General features: G+C 46.6%; 2 protein-coding genes across 2 annotated transcripts in view; both read right to left on the minus strand.

Moving 5' to 3' along the window:
- LOC144101385 (ribosomal L1 domain-containing protein 1-like) overlaps positions 1 to 15,533 on the minus strand; it is a 486,157-nt gene that overhangs the window by 154,973 nt on the left and 315,651 nt on the right. The gene's annotated exons all lie outside the window — the stretch shown is intronic.
- Positions 292 to 2,494, minus strand: LOC144100214 (uncharacterized). Its single transcript, XM_077633234.1, has 2 exons — positions 1,994 to 2,494; positions 292 to 466 (listed from the first exon to the last, which is right to left on the minus strand). Exons 1-2 carry the CDS (start codon positions 2,347 to 2,349, stop codon positions 406 to 408), a joined length of 417 nt encoding a protein of 138 aa, XP_077489360.1. The 5' UTR covers positions 2,350 to 2,494; the 3' UTR covers positions 292 to 405.

A 15,533-nucleotide genomic window follows, 5' to 3' on the forward strand; every position in this document is an offset into this window, starting at 1 on the left:
CGCGTATCATACCCAACCAAGAATTCCGGAACAAAGCATTACTTTGAACGGGAATGTGTTTACGAACGCAATTTTTCATATATTGCAAGATTTCACTATTACAATATATCTGCAGTTCTCCCATGCACAGGCTTGGATTTTTGTTGCTATTAAGGTTTTTGCTTTCGTCAAAAGCCTTGCCCATAGTTTCTCTACGCCGTCCTAAATGCTAGATGCGTGCGATGGAAATAAATATTTTGCTACGCACAGGAGGAATGGACCAATACCTTCAATACTTCCATAACACTGCCTTAACATTTTCCAATATTCAAAATTTTTATCGAAGTATGTTAGACATGCGTCCTGAATGACGTACCAGAAAATGTCGCCCTGAAGTCGAGGAGTTCTTCGGATTGCTGGGTTTATTCACTTACGTCCGTGGGGCGTGGTTGTTACTTCATGAGCCTGACGGTAGACAGGCTGTTGCCTGCAGTCAGACGTATGAAATGGCGGTTAGTTCCCGAAAAGTGCAAGTCAATATTTCCGTTGCCATGGTAAAAGAAACTTGTTCTTGAGTTAGTGTTGTCTCGCATTATATATCTTTTTTTTTCACCACACATGAGCAGTAATCCAACAAGCGACCGAATGAAAACGCACAAAGGAAAACAATCTTACTTCAACTAAGCATGGCATGAAATACATTTTTGATAAAAAAACTTTGTTTGTCGATTGGAGGTCTAAAGTTACTCAGGGCACGAGGAAGACTTCACGGCAGCATCTGTAGGCCATGCACAGTTCACTAAGCCTAATACCCGGCCTTGCGCTGTAAATCTGTTAGCCCTTACCGGGTGCCCGGTCTAAATAGAAAGCAAATTTTTGTAGTCCTTTCGTTACGACAGATTTGTCTGATAGTATTGAGAAGTTGCGTGTTGTTGAGACAGAACTGGCTCTGCCGTTACGACAGGAGGCTACAGAATACTACAGAAAGCATTGTCTGTACGACACGAATTTCTGACGTCAGGTCTCAAAATACTACAGGAAAGCTTATCACAACTGAAAATTTCCTGTTGTTTTTCGATAGGGCAGCCTTAATAGCAGCTGCCACAGCGTCCAATGTGCAAATTTACTGCTACGGTTCTTTTATGATGATCAGCTGTGCATATGTATGACGACGCGATGTGTCACACAACAGGTGACAACAGGTAGCAGGAGGTTTGCTTTCAAAGAGAGTTGCAGTCTGGCCACATACCGCTGTTTCCCCCGTCATAAAATAAGCAAAGCTTCTCTTTGTTTTCGGTAAGAATTTTTCTTGAGTTCAATTAAAATGCACCATTTTCGACAGCAATGTGCATTTTAAACGTGCGGCGTTCTAGAATGCCCCGGTGCGATTGTGTCCCGCTTATGCGTACCACAGCAATCAAAAGTAAACAAAACACGGTATATTGAGGTAATTGCACTGCTGCGACATCTCGATAATGTGGCGTGCTTCCAAAACGCAACCTCTTTTCTGACGACCGCTGTCGCGAGTACAGCACACTTCTTAAACCCTGCAAGGTATTGTCACTGCTCTCATATCAGGGGACTATTTTTTTCTTTCAGCTAGATTTTGAATGTGGCGGACAGAAATTAATTTACAACGCAGTCTGTATATGCAGTGACATCAGAGCTCTTTGGCGCGACATGACTGTCAGTTGAGTCTGGACGACAGAGATATTCTGAATAAAATAATCGGATTGCACCACTGCCTTCACCCGCGGAATTAGTCATTTAAAATGTTCTGCCACTTTACTACAGAGCTTATTGAGGCGCTACGCACTATTTAAAGTAATAAAGATGCTTGCGAAGAAGTTGAAATTAATCAGAATTTAGGCTCTTCACATAACAAAAATCACATTATTCCCTTGACTTCGCCATCAAACATAATGGTAAAGTATCACCAAAATGTGCAAATTATTAGGCATTACTGTTCAAAAAACAGTCAACAAGAAGTCGGTGTAGACGGATGACTTGATACCTTTCTGAGTCACCAGCTGGGAAGTGCGGAGTCACCACCTCTTTCAAAGTCTTGTTGGTCCGTAGCGTATCACACATGGCCAAGATGCCGTTGAAGCCTAGACCGGAGGCCGAGAATTGCAGCTTTTCCAGTGTGGCGTTCTGCGACAGCGCCTCTGCCGAGCGCGCCATGCAGTAATCGCCAATACGCCCACTCAAGCCCAGGTAGAGCACGCAGCCGTTCTTTGAAATGGCAGAGCCCAAAGAATCTCCGCAGCTAGCGTCCACTCTGCAGAAGGGAATGCGCAGCTCCTTTAAGCTGGTGTTCACTTCAAGAGCAGTAAACAAGTCCTTGAGCGAACTGCAGAGTCCAGACATGTATAGTTGAAGTGTCGTCAAAGTTTCGTTCTCTCTGTGGGCGTCAGCTATGCCACAGACATTCCATGCCTCAACTGTGAGCGAGTGAATCTTGAACGCCTTGACACTCGGCAACGTCTGAACCAGCCGTGTCCCGGCATCCGTGCCGCAGCTGCTCTCGTTCTCCTGCGTCCAAAAAGAAAACGCCACAGACTCACTCTTGGCGAGACACTGTAGGGTTTCACCCATTTCCTTTGAGAGCGTCGGGCTTGTAAATTACACAATCCTGAGAGAGTCGAAGTTACGATAAAGCACTTTGACCAGCCCCGATTCAAGTCTTTACAAAGTTTTGACAAATTGTTACATGCACGGGTGTTACATGCAGGAAGAGGAGGAGGCAGGGCATGACAGAAGTATCAAGCGCACTGGATTGTACGAACCTGCCTTATGTCGGCCTGACGACTTGGGAGTTCTGGCCAGGATTTCTCCCTCAGTGGCTTCCTCTCCGCAGTAGCAGGGCAAGTTGGCTGCGAAATTGAAGAGCATGCTTTGTTATTAAATCAGCCGGAAGGAATGATGATTACGGGTGAAAAAATAAAATACAGACCATAGATGTGGCCGATTACACAGCTCTATGACAGATGCGTCATATAGTACCTGCTAAAAAAATTCCGGCGCCCAACGTGTAATGCCAGTAGGAAGCTGGTTCCAACCTAACAATGCAGAAGAAAGAAGACTTGTGTGTCTGCGTAAGGAGGTCATGAATGGAGGGAACTTGTTTGCGTGGCTTCCAACCCATACCATATTCGCTGTGGTCCCAAGAAAAAAATTTCAAAGAAACCGCGAATTCAACAGTGTTCGTTTATAAGAAATATAAGCTTATTGCACGTTTTTGGTAACGCGGATGACGATCGCTAGCCTATTTCCGCACGCGCTTGTCCGATCACTGATCTGGAAAATTCGTTTTTTTTTGTAAATCGCAATTTTAATGTGCGTGTTTTTCACCCGGTGTTAAATATTCGCGGGCGAGACCTTGGGGGTCCTGGCGTCTTTCGCGGAAGCCTTTAGCTTCAAAGAATTTACCTGTTGGGGATCATTTCATGGTCGGCTTGGAGCTCGAGCAGCCGTGCTTCGAGAATTCGAACGCGAAACACAATTTCTTACAGCCTAAATGTGCAACAGTGTCCCAGAGTGTCCTAGGGCTAGCATCCTTTAGTGTAGATACTTTATACAGCAGCGTCATTCCCGTATGTAGGCTCCAACTTGAGCGTGTGTAAAGCGGGATTTTATTCGTATGACACACATTATGTAACGCAATGACAATGCTCTGAAATCGCGAGAGGGGAACCTCCAACATACGTGATGGAATTCCAATGGAATGAGATTTTTCAGCGAGTGTGTGATGTTGTATGCGCCAATGAGCAGCCTCCGAGTTACGATGCCCAATTGGACCGCTGCATTTCTTAGAAAGAACTCAGGAGCACCCCATCGTTCATTGGAAGAGTTCAACATGAAACAATCATATCAATACCACTAAAAGGAGTGCGTTTTGCGAGGAAGTCTCCGACGCATGTTTCCTTTCTTGCATCATCCCCTGGAAAATGCCAGCTGTGTCACTCACCCGAGGCTGCTGGCATTGAGCCGCTGCCTGCTGGTTGGCACCCGACGCTCACGTGACAGCCGATCCGGTTGGCTCCGTTTGCAGCCTGCGCTCAGGACGCAGAAGGCGCTGCGAACTGTGGGAAGAGGACCACATGGAGATGAGACGTCTTACCGCCGTGACGTGCTCTCCAGACGAGCCTATATAGTGCCGCTCTACAACAACCGCTGCTCGGCGCGCAGCTCGTGCGGCACCCTGTTCAGTTCTGAAAAAGAAGCTGACGTTCCGCTCCGGCACTCTCGGTGTGCTGTTGCACCTTCTCAGAGCTTCTCGGTGTTGGCGTTTGTCTGCCGTCTACACGCGAACCACCAGCACCAACTGATACGTGACACTATCACGTGCTCGCCTGGCCTAGTCTCCGGTGTTTTTTTCCAAAGCTGAGCAGCACCATCTATCGGGGCCAGCACGAACTTTGGTACGTAGGGAGACAGACTGACACAAGTCTCCCCTTATGGTCCAAAGTTCATGGTGGCCCCTCCCAAAAAGGAATCACACCAACTAGCCCCGAAGAATGCCAATGCAGCACCGTAGTTCCCGCCGGTCTTGTTAGGTGGCGCGGCGGTGCATTTCGGCGCCGCCATTCTGCCGCAACTCATGCATTCTTTATTATCCTCGCCTCGCCTGTACAGAGCGGACAGGCTGGTAGATTACAATTATTTGATGGGTGAAACAGCGTCCGAAACAAAATTATGTCGCCGTCATCTGGAAGACGAAGTAACGAGCTTTAGTTGTTTGGTAGCGCGATCTATCGCTCATGCGATGTATTACCACGTGATTAGGCTACTTTTCCATAGCTCACGGCGAGCGGGCGCCTACCGCCTTCTGAGCTGCCGAGGGCTGACGTCACGGCCGCCATGTTAAGCCTAACAATAGCTAAATATTAACCTAATAAGTCGATATTGGTGTAACATGTTCTACTAATTGAGCCCGTTACGAATATGCCATTAGTTAGGTCATGACTTCATCGGCTAATTATAAGCAAATAAATTTATGCTTATCCATCACTAAATATTAACTTCATTAGTTAGTATTGGTATTTTACGTGTTCTACTCATCTAAACGGTTCCAAATATCTAATTCGTTTTATGATGACCTCAATAATTATTGAGTTATTATAACCTATTAAACAGTCACGTGACTAGTTAATTATGACGTCACAAAACCGTCACTTCATCAATTAGTGTAATTGGTTTTGTGATGACCTCATTAATTACTGAGTTATAACAGATGAAACGGTCACGTGACAAGTTAATTAGGACGTCACAAAACCGTGACCTCATAAATCAATAACGATTCGATATACTAATGACGTCACCAATAAATCACCGATTCGGTTGCTATATCGATTTACTATGGAGGCCGCCATCTTGAATTCATGGGACAGAAAATTTCGCGCCGAAGGGAGGTCCTAGCAGACCCGAAGAAATCGAGAAACGTTTTGAATAAGAGCTGACGCTCTTAATAATGAATTAACTAGGCGGGGCCGATGGCGAACTCCGATCTGGGTTGTAGGGTTTAACCTGAGAGTGGCCGACACGACTAGAAACGCTTCAGATAACGCGCTTGTATGCTGTCTCGACGCGCCTACAGGACGTCGTATAGAATCGTCTGCGAGTGACTGCGATCCCCCAAATGCATTTCGTTTGCACCTAATAAGATGCATCAGGTAACTCACCACAAAATAGTTTTTAATTCAAGTTACAAGTGGGTGCTGCTTTCCGAGATTAAGTGCCGAGCGCCTTTCACCAGTTAATCACGCTCGCCAGCCGTGAAAGATGTCAACGTTGGTGGCGAGTCAATTCTCGCGACGCTTGCGTCTTTCCACTGCGGCCTCCGCTTCGCCCCGACCGACGCCCCGAAACGGCAAAACGAACGCGACGCGATTACTCCTGTGATGCGCGGTGCAGCATCCCACATTTATTTCGTATTCTGTATTTTTACACAGTGTATATTTTTTACTCCCTACCCCTATCCTTTTTCACTATCCTTCTCCCTTTCTTCCCCCCTCCCCCCTGTCCTTTTATTCCCGCTAGCCGGAGCTCAGGTGCTTCAGGTTTCGATTGCAGATGCCGCGGCTAGCAACATCTTTCACTTCCATTGTTATCTTATTGATAAATAGCCACTAACAACAACAACAACAACAACAGGACGCATGGTGGTATAGCCAGCCACCTCTATCCACCAGTGATCCGCCGCCATCGATTCCGTCTTCGGTTTCACTCGGACGAGAAAGCATGATAAAAGGTACTGCATATTAAGTTTGCAGAGATTCCTCACCCCTCAGCTGCAGGATGGAAGCCCACGCCCCGAAACGGCAAAACGAACGCGACGCGATTACTCCTGTGATGCGCGGTGCAGCATCCCACATTTATTTCGTATTCTGTATTTTTACACACTGTATATTTTTTACTCCCTACCCCTATCCTTTTTCACTATCCTTCTCCCTTTCTTCCCCCCTCCCCCCTGTCCTTTTATTCCCGCTAGCCGGAGCTCAGGTGCTTCAGGTTTCGATTGCAGATGCCGCAGCTAGCAACATCTTTCACTTCCATTGTTATCTTATTGATAAATAGCCACTACCAACAACATCACCAACAGGACGCATGGTGGTATAGCCAGCCACCTCTATCCACCAGTGATCCGCCGCCATCGATTCCGTCTTCGGTTTCACTCGGACGAAAAAGCATGATAAAAGGTACTGCATATTAAGTTTGCAGAGATTCCTCACCCCTCAGCTGCAGGATGGAAGCCCAGCTGCCGGCTGCCGGTCACCCCAATACGCGGTGCAGGTATTCCACACGACTCTCGCCTTTGTCGGCACCCGAGTCTCCGCCAAGTGTTGACGATGGCTGCCCGGCATCCAGGGGGGAGAATCAAACGACCACTTTCATTACTCTTCACCGCGAAATGTGCGCTAAAAGGAGTGGCTTGCGGCGCAGCCACGTAGCGAAAAAGACAAGGTCACAAAAGCAGGAACGTCGCAAGGCGAGAAAAAACAACGGCAGGAAAAAACGCAGCGCGCAAGTAAATACGAAGGCAAGGACTCTCAACGTGACGTGAAAAATTGTTAGGCATGCCACGGAGTGAAATAGAAACGAGGGGCGACTCTGCTAGCAAGTTCGCGTGATGAAAGACGGGTAAGGGTTCGCGCGAAAAAAAAAAAAAACCGTTAACCAGCTGATACGTGTTCGTCAAGGTTATACGTGCATCTCTTGCCCATGGGTATAGCTGACAGGCGGCAGACTACAGTTGGCCGGAACGTGCCCTAACCTTATTACTGCAAGGCGAGATCTCAATGTTCTTTTTAATCGTCCGCTGAACACTGTCCCAGAAAAACACTGCATCACGGCATCACACAAGGCAATCATCGATCATGTCTGGTTGGTCACACAGGAGGCAGTTCACCGACAATGGCACAACAGTCCCTTTGACGCGAAGCCATGCTTGACAGATAACATTTTTTTGAAGCACAGGCATTAGAGACCGCTTTAGCCTGTTTGTCATCTGCCTTCTTGACAGGTCGAGCAAATATAGTAACGAAAAGCGAACAGTGAGGAAATCTTATGCCGGCATCCTCCTTCGGGAAACTTCACAAAGCTCCCTCACGGCCATGGCCAGTCAATGCAAACAGATAAGGCAGATAACTCAATCGCTTTTTCTAACACTGCCAACAGAAAGAGGTGGCTTGCACATTTGAGCAGGAAAAGCCGTGAGACAAGCTGCTTATTGAACAAGCGAACAAGGCCAGCTCCTCTAGACTCTACAGGAAGAAGCAATTGTCTCCAAGCATAGGTTCTCGTTGAGAGCGCCACACAAAGGTCGTGAGAAGTCGGAGCATCTCTTGTACGTTCTTGCACAACAAATCACTTGCGATACATAACCTATCTTTGTAACAAAGGCGACGTTTGCACACTTGTGTCCGAGCAAACATCGAGAGCTATCGACCCATCCAATAGAGCATTCGATACGTTATTTTGTCTAGTCTTGGTGCTTTGTTGCGCTTAAAATGAGTAAGTGGCACGGGCAGTTCCTACTGCGAAAATTTTGAATCCCTGCAGATGTGCGCCTGTGAATGCACACCGCAGGCTTACGACGAGACACAGTAAGACATAAATAAGCACTGTGATGTGAAATGCCTTCAACTTGTTCTCTAAAAAAAAAACCTGCTCTCTGCCGCACGATTTGTTCACTATATTTCTTTCAATACAATCGCAGAAGGAGGCGCCCATACAAAATTCTGCTAAACCAGCACTGCCGAAGGTGAGAGCTAATGGCTGTTTGCAGCTGTATGCAGAGAGGGCTTTTGAAGCCTTCTTGAACGTCCATGATCGAAACACTTCCTTCTTCCGACTAGACTGTTCTATGAGAGATATCGTAGAAACCACGCAAGCGTGATAATTCTAGCGTGTTGTGCAGGCCGCTTGTTTTAACAAAGGCTTAAACTGGCGCTCCCGACAGTTGAGGAGCCGGATCTCACCTTCTGCTCATCACACCTCCTGTGCTGCCAGGCAGGATAGCCAGAGTTCATCGAGGAGGACCGCCTGCACGACAAATTGGAACAGAGAGCTGTAAGCGCGATACATAAAACAGGACATCAAGACACTGAGACAGAGCTATCCTACAAAAAAGGTCTATAGACAGTCTAGAAACAGTCTACAGACTTTTTAGAATCTATTGCTTTCCTATAGATATTTCTTTTTGTCTATTCATAGTATATAGACAAAGTGTATGGCCATAAATAGTCTATAGATTGCCTATAGACTCTCTATGGGATTTGTAATAAGACTTCTGTAGTGTCTATAGCCTATAGACTTTATAGACAGAAGTCTACAGACAGTCTATAGGCTGCCTAAAGAAGTTTTTGCAAGGGCTCGGCTACTGCTCGGCTCCTTTCGCTTCGTGTGGAACTGTCAATGCTGTTTTACAGCGAAGCTGTTGCTGGCACACTTGCGAAGTGAGGTGCGTCGTCATTAACGTAGCACTTCACGAAAGCATCCCGTTGTTACGTCACATTATGTGACCGCGACGTCACCATCACGTGGCTGGTCACGTGTCGGCATCACGCGACCGTGAACACACCAACACCTCTTTCCAGTAGGGTGATGTCATGCTATCAGTGTTGCCAGGGGCATCACAGGGCACTCCGCACAGGTTTTGGTGGAGCGTCGTTGCATCGGTAGCTGTGAAACGCCTTATTAGAAGTATTATAGTAAAGGAATTTATTCTGTGTAAAGTGCGCTCAATACTGTGAATACATCAAATGCTTTGCCATTAATAACGCTTAAAACTACTAAAACTGTTAGATGGATGTTCAAGCTTTACTTGACAGAGTTTTTGATCTTTCCAACCACTAAAGGGGAATTAAAAATGACCGCGTCTTGTGCAGATTGTTTTCGAAAAAAAAAACAATAGAAATCTCGTCCGCTAAATACCCGCACGTCTCGACCTTTTACCACGCCAATTATGTGACGCAGTACGACTGCTCTGACCCCGCAGCGATACATTCACCAGGAGAGTGCAGTTTGAGCGCTCTCACTACCACCACCGAAGGAAGCACGTTACTCCCTCAAGTCACTCTGCCTTGATAGGAGTAAAAAAAAAAGAACGCAGGACTGTTACGGCTGTGTAACGCGATGTTCAGTGATAGGTGTTTAGGCGTTGAGTGTTGGGGATATATTATTGGCGCACTGGTGTAGTGGCCAAATGAGGCACCCCTGCACTGGCAGGCGGCTGTTCCAAACAGAGCCACCCATAGGCTCATCGAACCAAGTTGACAGTGACATAAGGTCACGTGACATTAACGTGACCACGATATTAACGCATGCACTGGTTACACCGACGACGACGAGAAAGCCAGAGACGGGCGCCTATAACAGTTATCGCTGTAAAAAAAAGCTCCCTGTAAAGAATAATCTGCACATCACCCACTCACAAAGGAGTATTTTTTTACGAGAGGGTTCACGGCATACAACTCCTGTCTTGTATCATCTTCTGGAAAACTGTACTCACTCACCAAAGGCTGCTGGCCTGATGAACGGCTGCCGGCTGGTAGACCCACGCGACGAAAACATTCCTAATGAACCGGTTGGTTCCGCCTGCAGCTCGCTCGCGGGAGCGCAGAGGGCGCGGCGATATGCAGGAGATAATCACACAGCGAATAGATATATAACGCAGCCGTAACGAGCACTTAACAAGGACCTTTAAATGCTGACCCTAAAAGGAAAGTTCTTCAATGAGACCATGTAGCGATGGAGGGCGACGCATAAGCTCCAGCGCATAAAAATTTTACGCGGATGTCAGCTGCTATGACTTATGCTACACTGGACGATAATTAGAGAGTTTCAATTTAGCAAACAAGCTTTGAGGCTTGCTGGCAGTTTGAGGCGGCTTGAAACTGTTTGGCACGTATCGGCAGATAACCGCATTATATCGACATATACGCGACCTTCACCAATAACGGAGGTTTCATAGAAATGCTAAAAAGCAAACAAATACAATTGCTGATTGGCCCTGCACTTTCCTCGGTTGCCACCGCCCCCTGTTGTTCCTTCTGGGAACCAGCCTCTGTCCGCGGCGCCACCTTGTGTGTTTTTCCCTCAGAATACACCTTGCTGTCTCTGCCCTACAAGCGGAGGGGGGAGATTTCTCTCACTACTTCGCCCCCTGCTAATCGAGGCACGAGGGAACACTAAAATGCGGAACACCGCCTTTTCTTCCTCTTGGGTCTTGTGGCAGGTTCCCCTCCTCTGCCCTACAAGAAAAGTGGGGGTTTTCTTCTCTTCGCACTGCCCCACCTGTAAACCGCAGCAGGCGAACACTACAACGCCGGATGCCGCTTTTTCTCCACGGCGGGGTTTATGACGCTTCAGTGGCGTTAGCACAGGAATAGGCACAAACAAATGAAATACGAAGCAGCAGTCTGGACGCTATGGTGGCATTTACTGTACTCCTCCCAATAGGAGTTTTACATACATGCAGGTCATTCTTTACATTCATAGATCCCAGGGAGTCCTGAGTGGTGCAGCGGTTAAGCGATGCGCCACTGCCCTAACGATGTTGCCTTTAGCATTTTCGCCCATGCTACTCTACTCTAAAGCACTACCATTTTACGCGATATCGTTACAGCTCGTTCGGTCGGAAAGCCGTCGGCGTAGTACTAGTCCGCACCACTTAACGGAAATAATCGGGGCCTCCGTGAAAAAATCGTATCATGTCAATTTGTGGTTCTAGTGACTGACCATTGATTGGTGCGTGATAGACGATGACGAGTTAATGAAATCAGTGTAATTAAAAGGAGGGTTCAAAGGTGCAAAAATGCTCAGAATGGAACACCAATGCTTGATGATACTAATAAACAAATTTATAGGGTGTAATTGGTGAATTTTAAACATTCAAGAAATTAAAAACAAGTGCAAAATGCGTTCAAAGACGTCAAACTGCTCAGAATGGAATAGCCTAACCCACTACGCTATCGCGTCATACTCTTAAGGCGGAGCTTAAGTGTACTCTCCATTCTTTTAATTTTTTTTTCACTTTTCACTTATGCAGTCACAGCGACCGGGACAAAGTATGCACCACTTTGGAGGGTAGTTCCTCTCACCGGGGTCACTTACCCTTTCTTTCTTTCCTTCACTGCTGTAGGGAAAGGGGCGGGGCGCGGAAGGTTTTGTCCCCGGTTGGTTGACACCCACGTGATGGACGCACTTCCGCCCGCAAAGCCGCTAGGGGCGCTGCATCGGCGTCGCTGCTTGCCCCTTCATTAAAGATAGAGGAAGGGAAAAACGTGCTGAACGACCTGCCTGTTAGCAGCTGCCCCACTAAAAGCCCCCAGCGGCTCCAGATTTATCTGAACTCACCTGTTCGGATGAGGAACCAATGCGTGAGCCTGACCGGAGACAGGGCAGCTGCCTGCAATCTGACATGCGAGATGGCGGTCAGCGATGATGTCGACATATGCAAAGGAAATCCATTCGTTGCAGTGAATAAAGTATTTCTGTAGCATTTTTTTACGCGATAGCGTATATAGCTCGTTCGGACGAAAAGCCGTCGGCGTATAGTCGGCCCCGCGTGTCGGAAATGATCTGGGGCTGCGTAAAAATATCGTATCATGGTCATTTTTGGTTCTAGTGATTGAAGATTGAATGTTGTATGATAGGCCAGCACGAGTTAATGAGGCGTTTGCGAATAACTGAATAATTAAAGAAATGAAAATTTCAAAAAAGGGGGTTCAAAGGTGTCAAAATGCTCAGTATGAAAAGCAAATGCCTGATGATGCTGGTGCATTTTTCCTACCCGACGGTCACGTTCACTCTTTTTTTCTTAACCGCTGAAATGGCTCGCGCACGTTGCAGCATATATACCCCAACACTGGCTCTCACCGGCTGTAACTGGCTACGCCGGCGAACTGCACCCTCGATAGACAATGCCAATTCTTTACGTGTCCGGTTGTGCGCGTGTGTGGCGTACGGGTTACTCACGGCTATGCTATGAAGGCACATATCACGGCGCGTGTTGCACAAACGACCTCTAACGACTGTTCTCGCGCTGGCTGAGCCGCACCCAACAACGACGCGCGCTTTTGACTCCCCGAAAGGCGCCGAACGATCCTCGTATGGTGACTTATGTCTCCGTGTCCTTTGAGTCGCGCCAATGCGAATCTGTCTGCGTTCGAAATGTTTTCCCATGGCGTTACTTCGTCGTTTTACGATCCGTAGGCGACTTTAAGAGAGAGCCGACCAATGCCAACCTTTCTCTGTTGCTGGCTGGCTGCCGGAGCTACGGTCATGATGGTCTGGAGACTGCGTCCCCGAGCGCCTCCGGTCAGCGGCCACATCCAAAGCGCCGGTAGCCTCCCTGAAAAGGCAATGAATGAGCAAATCGGGTTAATTAGGAAGAAGACGTAACAAACTCTAGGACGTACTTCTGCTCCTAAACAATGGCTTCTTCAGGTTCTAAGAGCTAAACGAATCTCAATATTTATGTTGCACTAGCGTGCCGGGTTGAACATCCACATACTGCACAGAGGCTATGGGAGCCGTCGTAGTGGATGATGTCTGCAAATTATTAATTACACCCGCTGCCAGGATTCGTTCCCGTGTTCTTGGACCCAGTATCTGATGCGTATTTCCGTTCCGTCAAATGCATACCACCGCTACTTCCAGTTTCACATCCCGGGCTCCTGCGCGAGCTTTAAAACTTAGTGTGCGACGCAACAGGGTAGCAGGCACTCAAGATGAATGGTAAATGCTTTGTGGGCCGGTAACCTTTGGCTTATAAAAAAAAAGATAAAAATTCTTTTCTAGCCAATTCTTCAAACAGTGATTTTGCCTTCAAAACATCTCGCCATGCAATCTAAAAAGTAGCACACTCCTAGGGTAAGCTATAAATTTGCATGATTTTAATCCTTAAAAAGATGGATAAAAATTATCTGTCAGGAAGAAAAAAATGAACTGTACCCCACTGTAGTTATTATCCATATCAGTTTTTACAATTTTGAAAACCCTGTTAACCTCGGCGCTGTGGCCCAGCTGGGCTATTTCGATGAGTTACGTGCTCTGGAGAGGTTGCTTTGCCTGCAAGCGTCTCGAAGGCGCGTGTATTTTGGCGCAGTGTAGCCTGAATTTGTTGGGCCACAGCACCGAGTGTAGCAGAGTTTTTGAAATTCTAAAAACGGCCATGGGTATTAACTACGGTTGGCTACATGCCTCTCAGTTAAGGAGCCTAACAGTAATAGTTAAAAAGTTAACTGGTTTGGTTTACGGGGGTTTAAGGTCCCAAAGCGACTCAGGCTATGAGGGACGGCCGTAGTGAAAGGCTCCGTAAATTTCGATCACGTGGGTTCCTTTAACGTGCGCTGACATCGCACAGTACGCAGGCCTCTAGAATTTCACCTCCATCGAAATGCGACCTCCGCGGCCAGGATTGAACCCTCGTTTTTCGGTTCAGTAGCCGAGCTCCATAACCACTGAGCCACGACGGCGGCCAGTAAGTCAACTATTCAAATTAGTTAAACAGCCTGGTGGTTAGCACATCTTAACTCTATCCCTACACACTACATCACTGAAAATGCTATGCTGAAAATCCTTATAAAAATGGTCTATAGAAAATTTATCGATTTCTTATAGACTCTATTGCCTTCCTATAGATATTTTTGTCTAATGAAAGTTTATAGACTGTATATAGGCAAAAGTCTACTGAAAGTGTATGGCCGGCCAAAATCTATAGATTGTGTATAGACTGTCTATAGTATTTGTATTGCCTTCAGACTCTTCTCTAGGGTTCGTCTATAGAGAGTCTGTAGACTATAGACTGTCTAAAGATGTTTTTGGAAGGAAAAAGCTCTCTTCGAACTCAAAAAAGCACATTTTAACATTTCTGTAAAGCCTTAGGTGAAACACCCTGTATAACGACTATTTTCCAATTGGCTAATTGGCTGAGCCATAGCCAGCGATGGGCACTTTTGATTTTCTGAATTGCACTGAACGATCCCCGCAGGGCGGCCTGTGTCTCCGTGTGCAACCAGGCGTCGCGGGGCGAAGCTGTAATCGAGTGGTTCGAAATTTTTAAATGCAGTTACTTCTTCGTTTTACGATACGTAGGCGAATGGAAGATACAATGACTAGTGCCAACCTTTTTTGTTTGCTGAATGGCAGACGGAGCGACGGTCTAGATAGTCCCGGGTCAGTATACCCGGGCGCCTACGGTCAGCGCCCACATCCAAAGCGCTGGTAGCATTCCTGAAAAGGCAATAAGCAAATCTTGTTTAATTAGCTGGAAGGGATATCACACTTTACTCACGTTTGCTCTAAGAAAGCAAAGAAAGATACGTTCTTCTTCACAACAACAGTCTAGGACATATTCTGCATGATCCCAAAAAAACGGCTTTTTCAGGTTCTCGGGCGAGCCAATCGGAACTCAATATTTCATTTTGCACCAGTATGTTAGGTTCAATACGCAGACACTGCACATGGGCTATGAGAGATGCTGTAGTGGATGGTGTTTGCAAATTAATTTCGACCAGCTCAGATTCGTCAGAGATCGCTTGAATCGCACAGCACGTGGAGTTTTTGCATTTCGCCTCAATCGAAATGCGTGACCTACGCTGTTATGATTAGGTCCTGTGGACTCAGCCCTTATAAATTTTGTTTAGACAGTTTATAGCCTGTCCATAGACTTCGGTCTATAAAGTCTATAGACTCTCTATAGACAAATCCTAGACAAATCCATAAATCTATAGCTAAATCTATAAATTTATGGCTGTAGACCTTTAGTATAATTTTGTCTATAGATCGTCTATAGTCTATGAAAAGACAAAAATAAATATCTATACGAAGGCAGCATAGTCTATAAGAAGTCTATAGAATGTCCATAGACCATTTTTATATGGGAGTAGCCGCGCCTAATTTTATTTTGCCAAAGGTAAAACGCCACTACTTCTGGTTTCACGGTCCCGCCCGTGTGTGCAACGAAAGAAGGTAGTTGACACCCAGAGTGAATGGAAAATTATTTGCGTGGGCGTTAGGCGTTTGTGAAAAGTAGGAAACATCTC

Source organism: Amblyomma americanum, chromosome 8 (assembly GCF_052857255.1).
Source record: "Amblyomma americanum isolate KBUSLIRL-KWMA chromosome 8, ASM5285725v1, whole genome shotgun sequence".
Classification (NCBI taxonomy): Eukaryota; Metazoa; Arthropoda; class Arachnida; order Ixodida; family Ixodidae; genus Amblyomma; species Amblyomma americanum.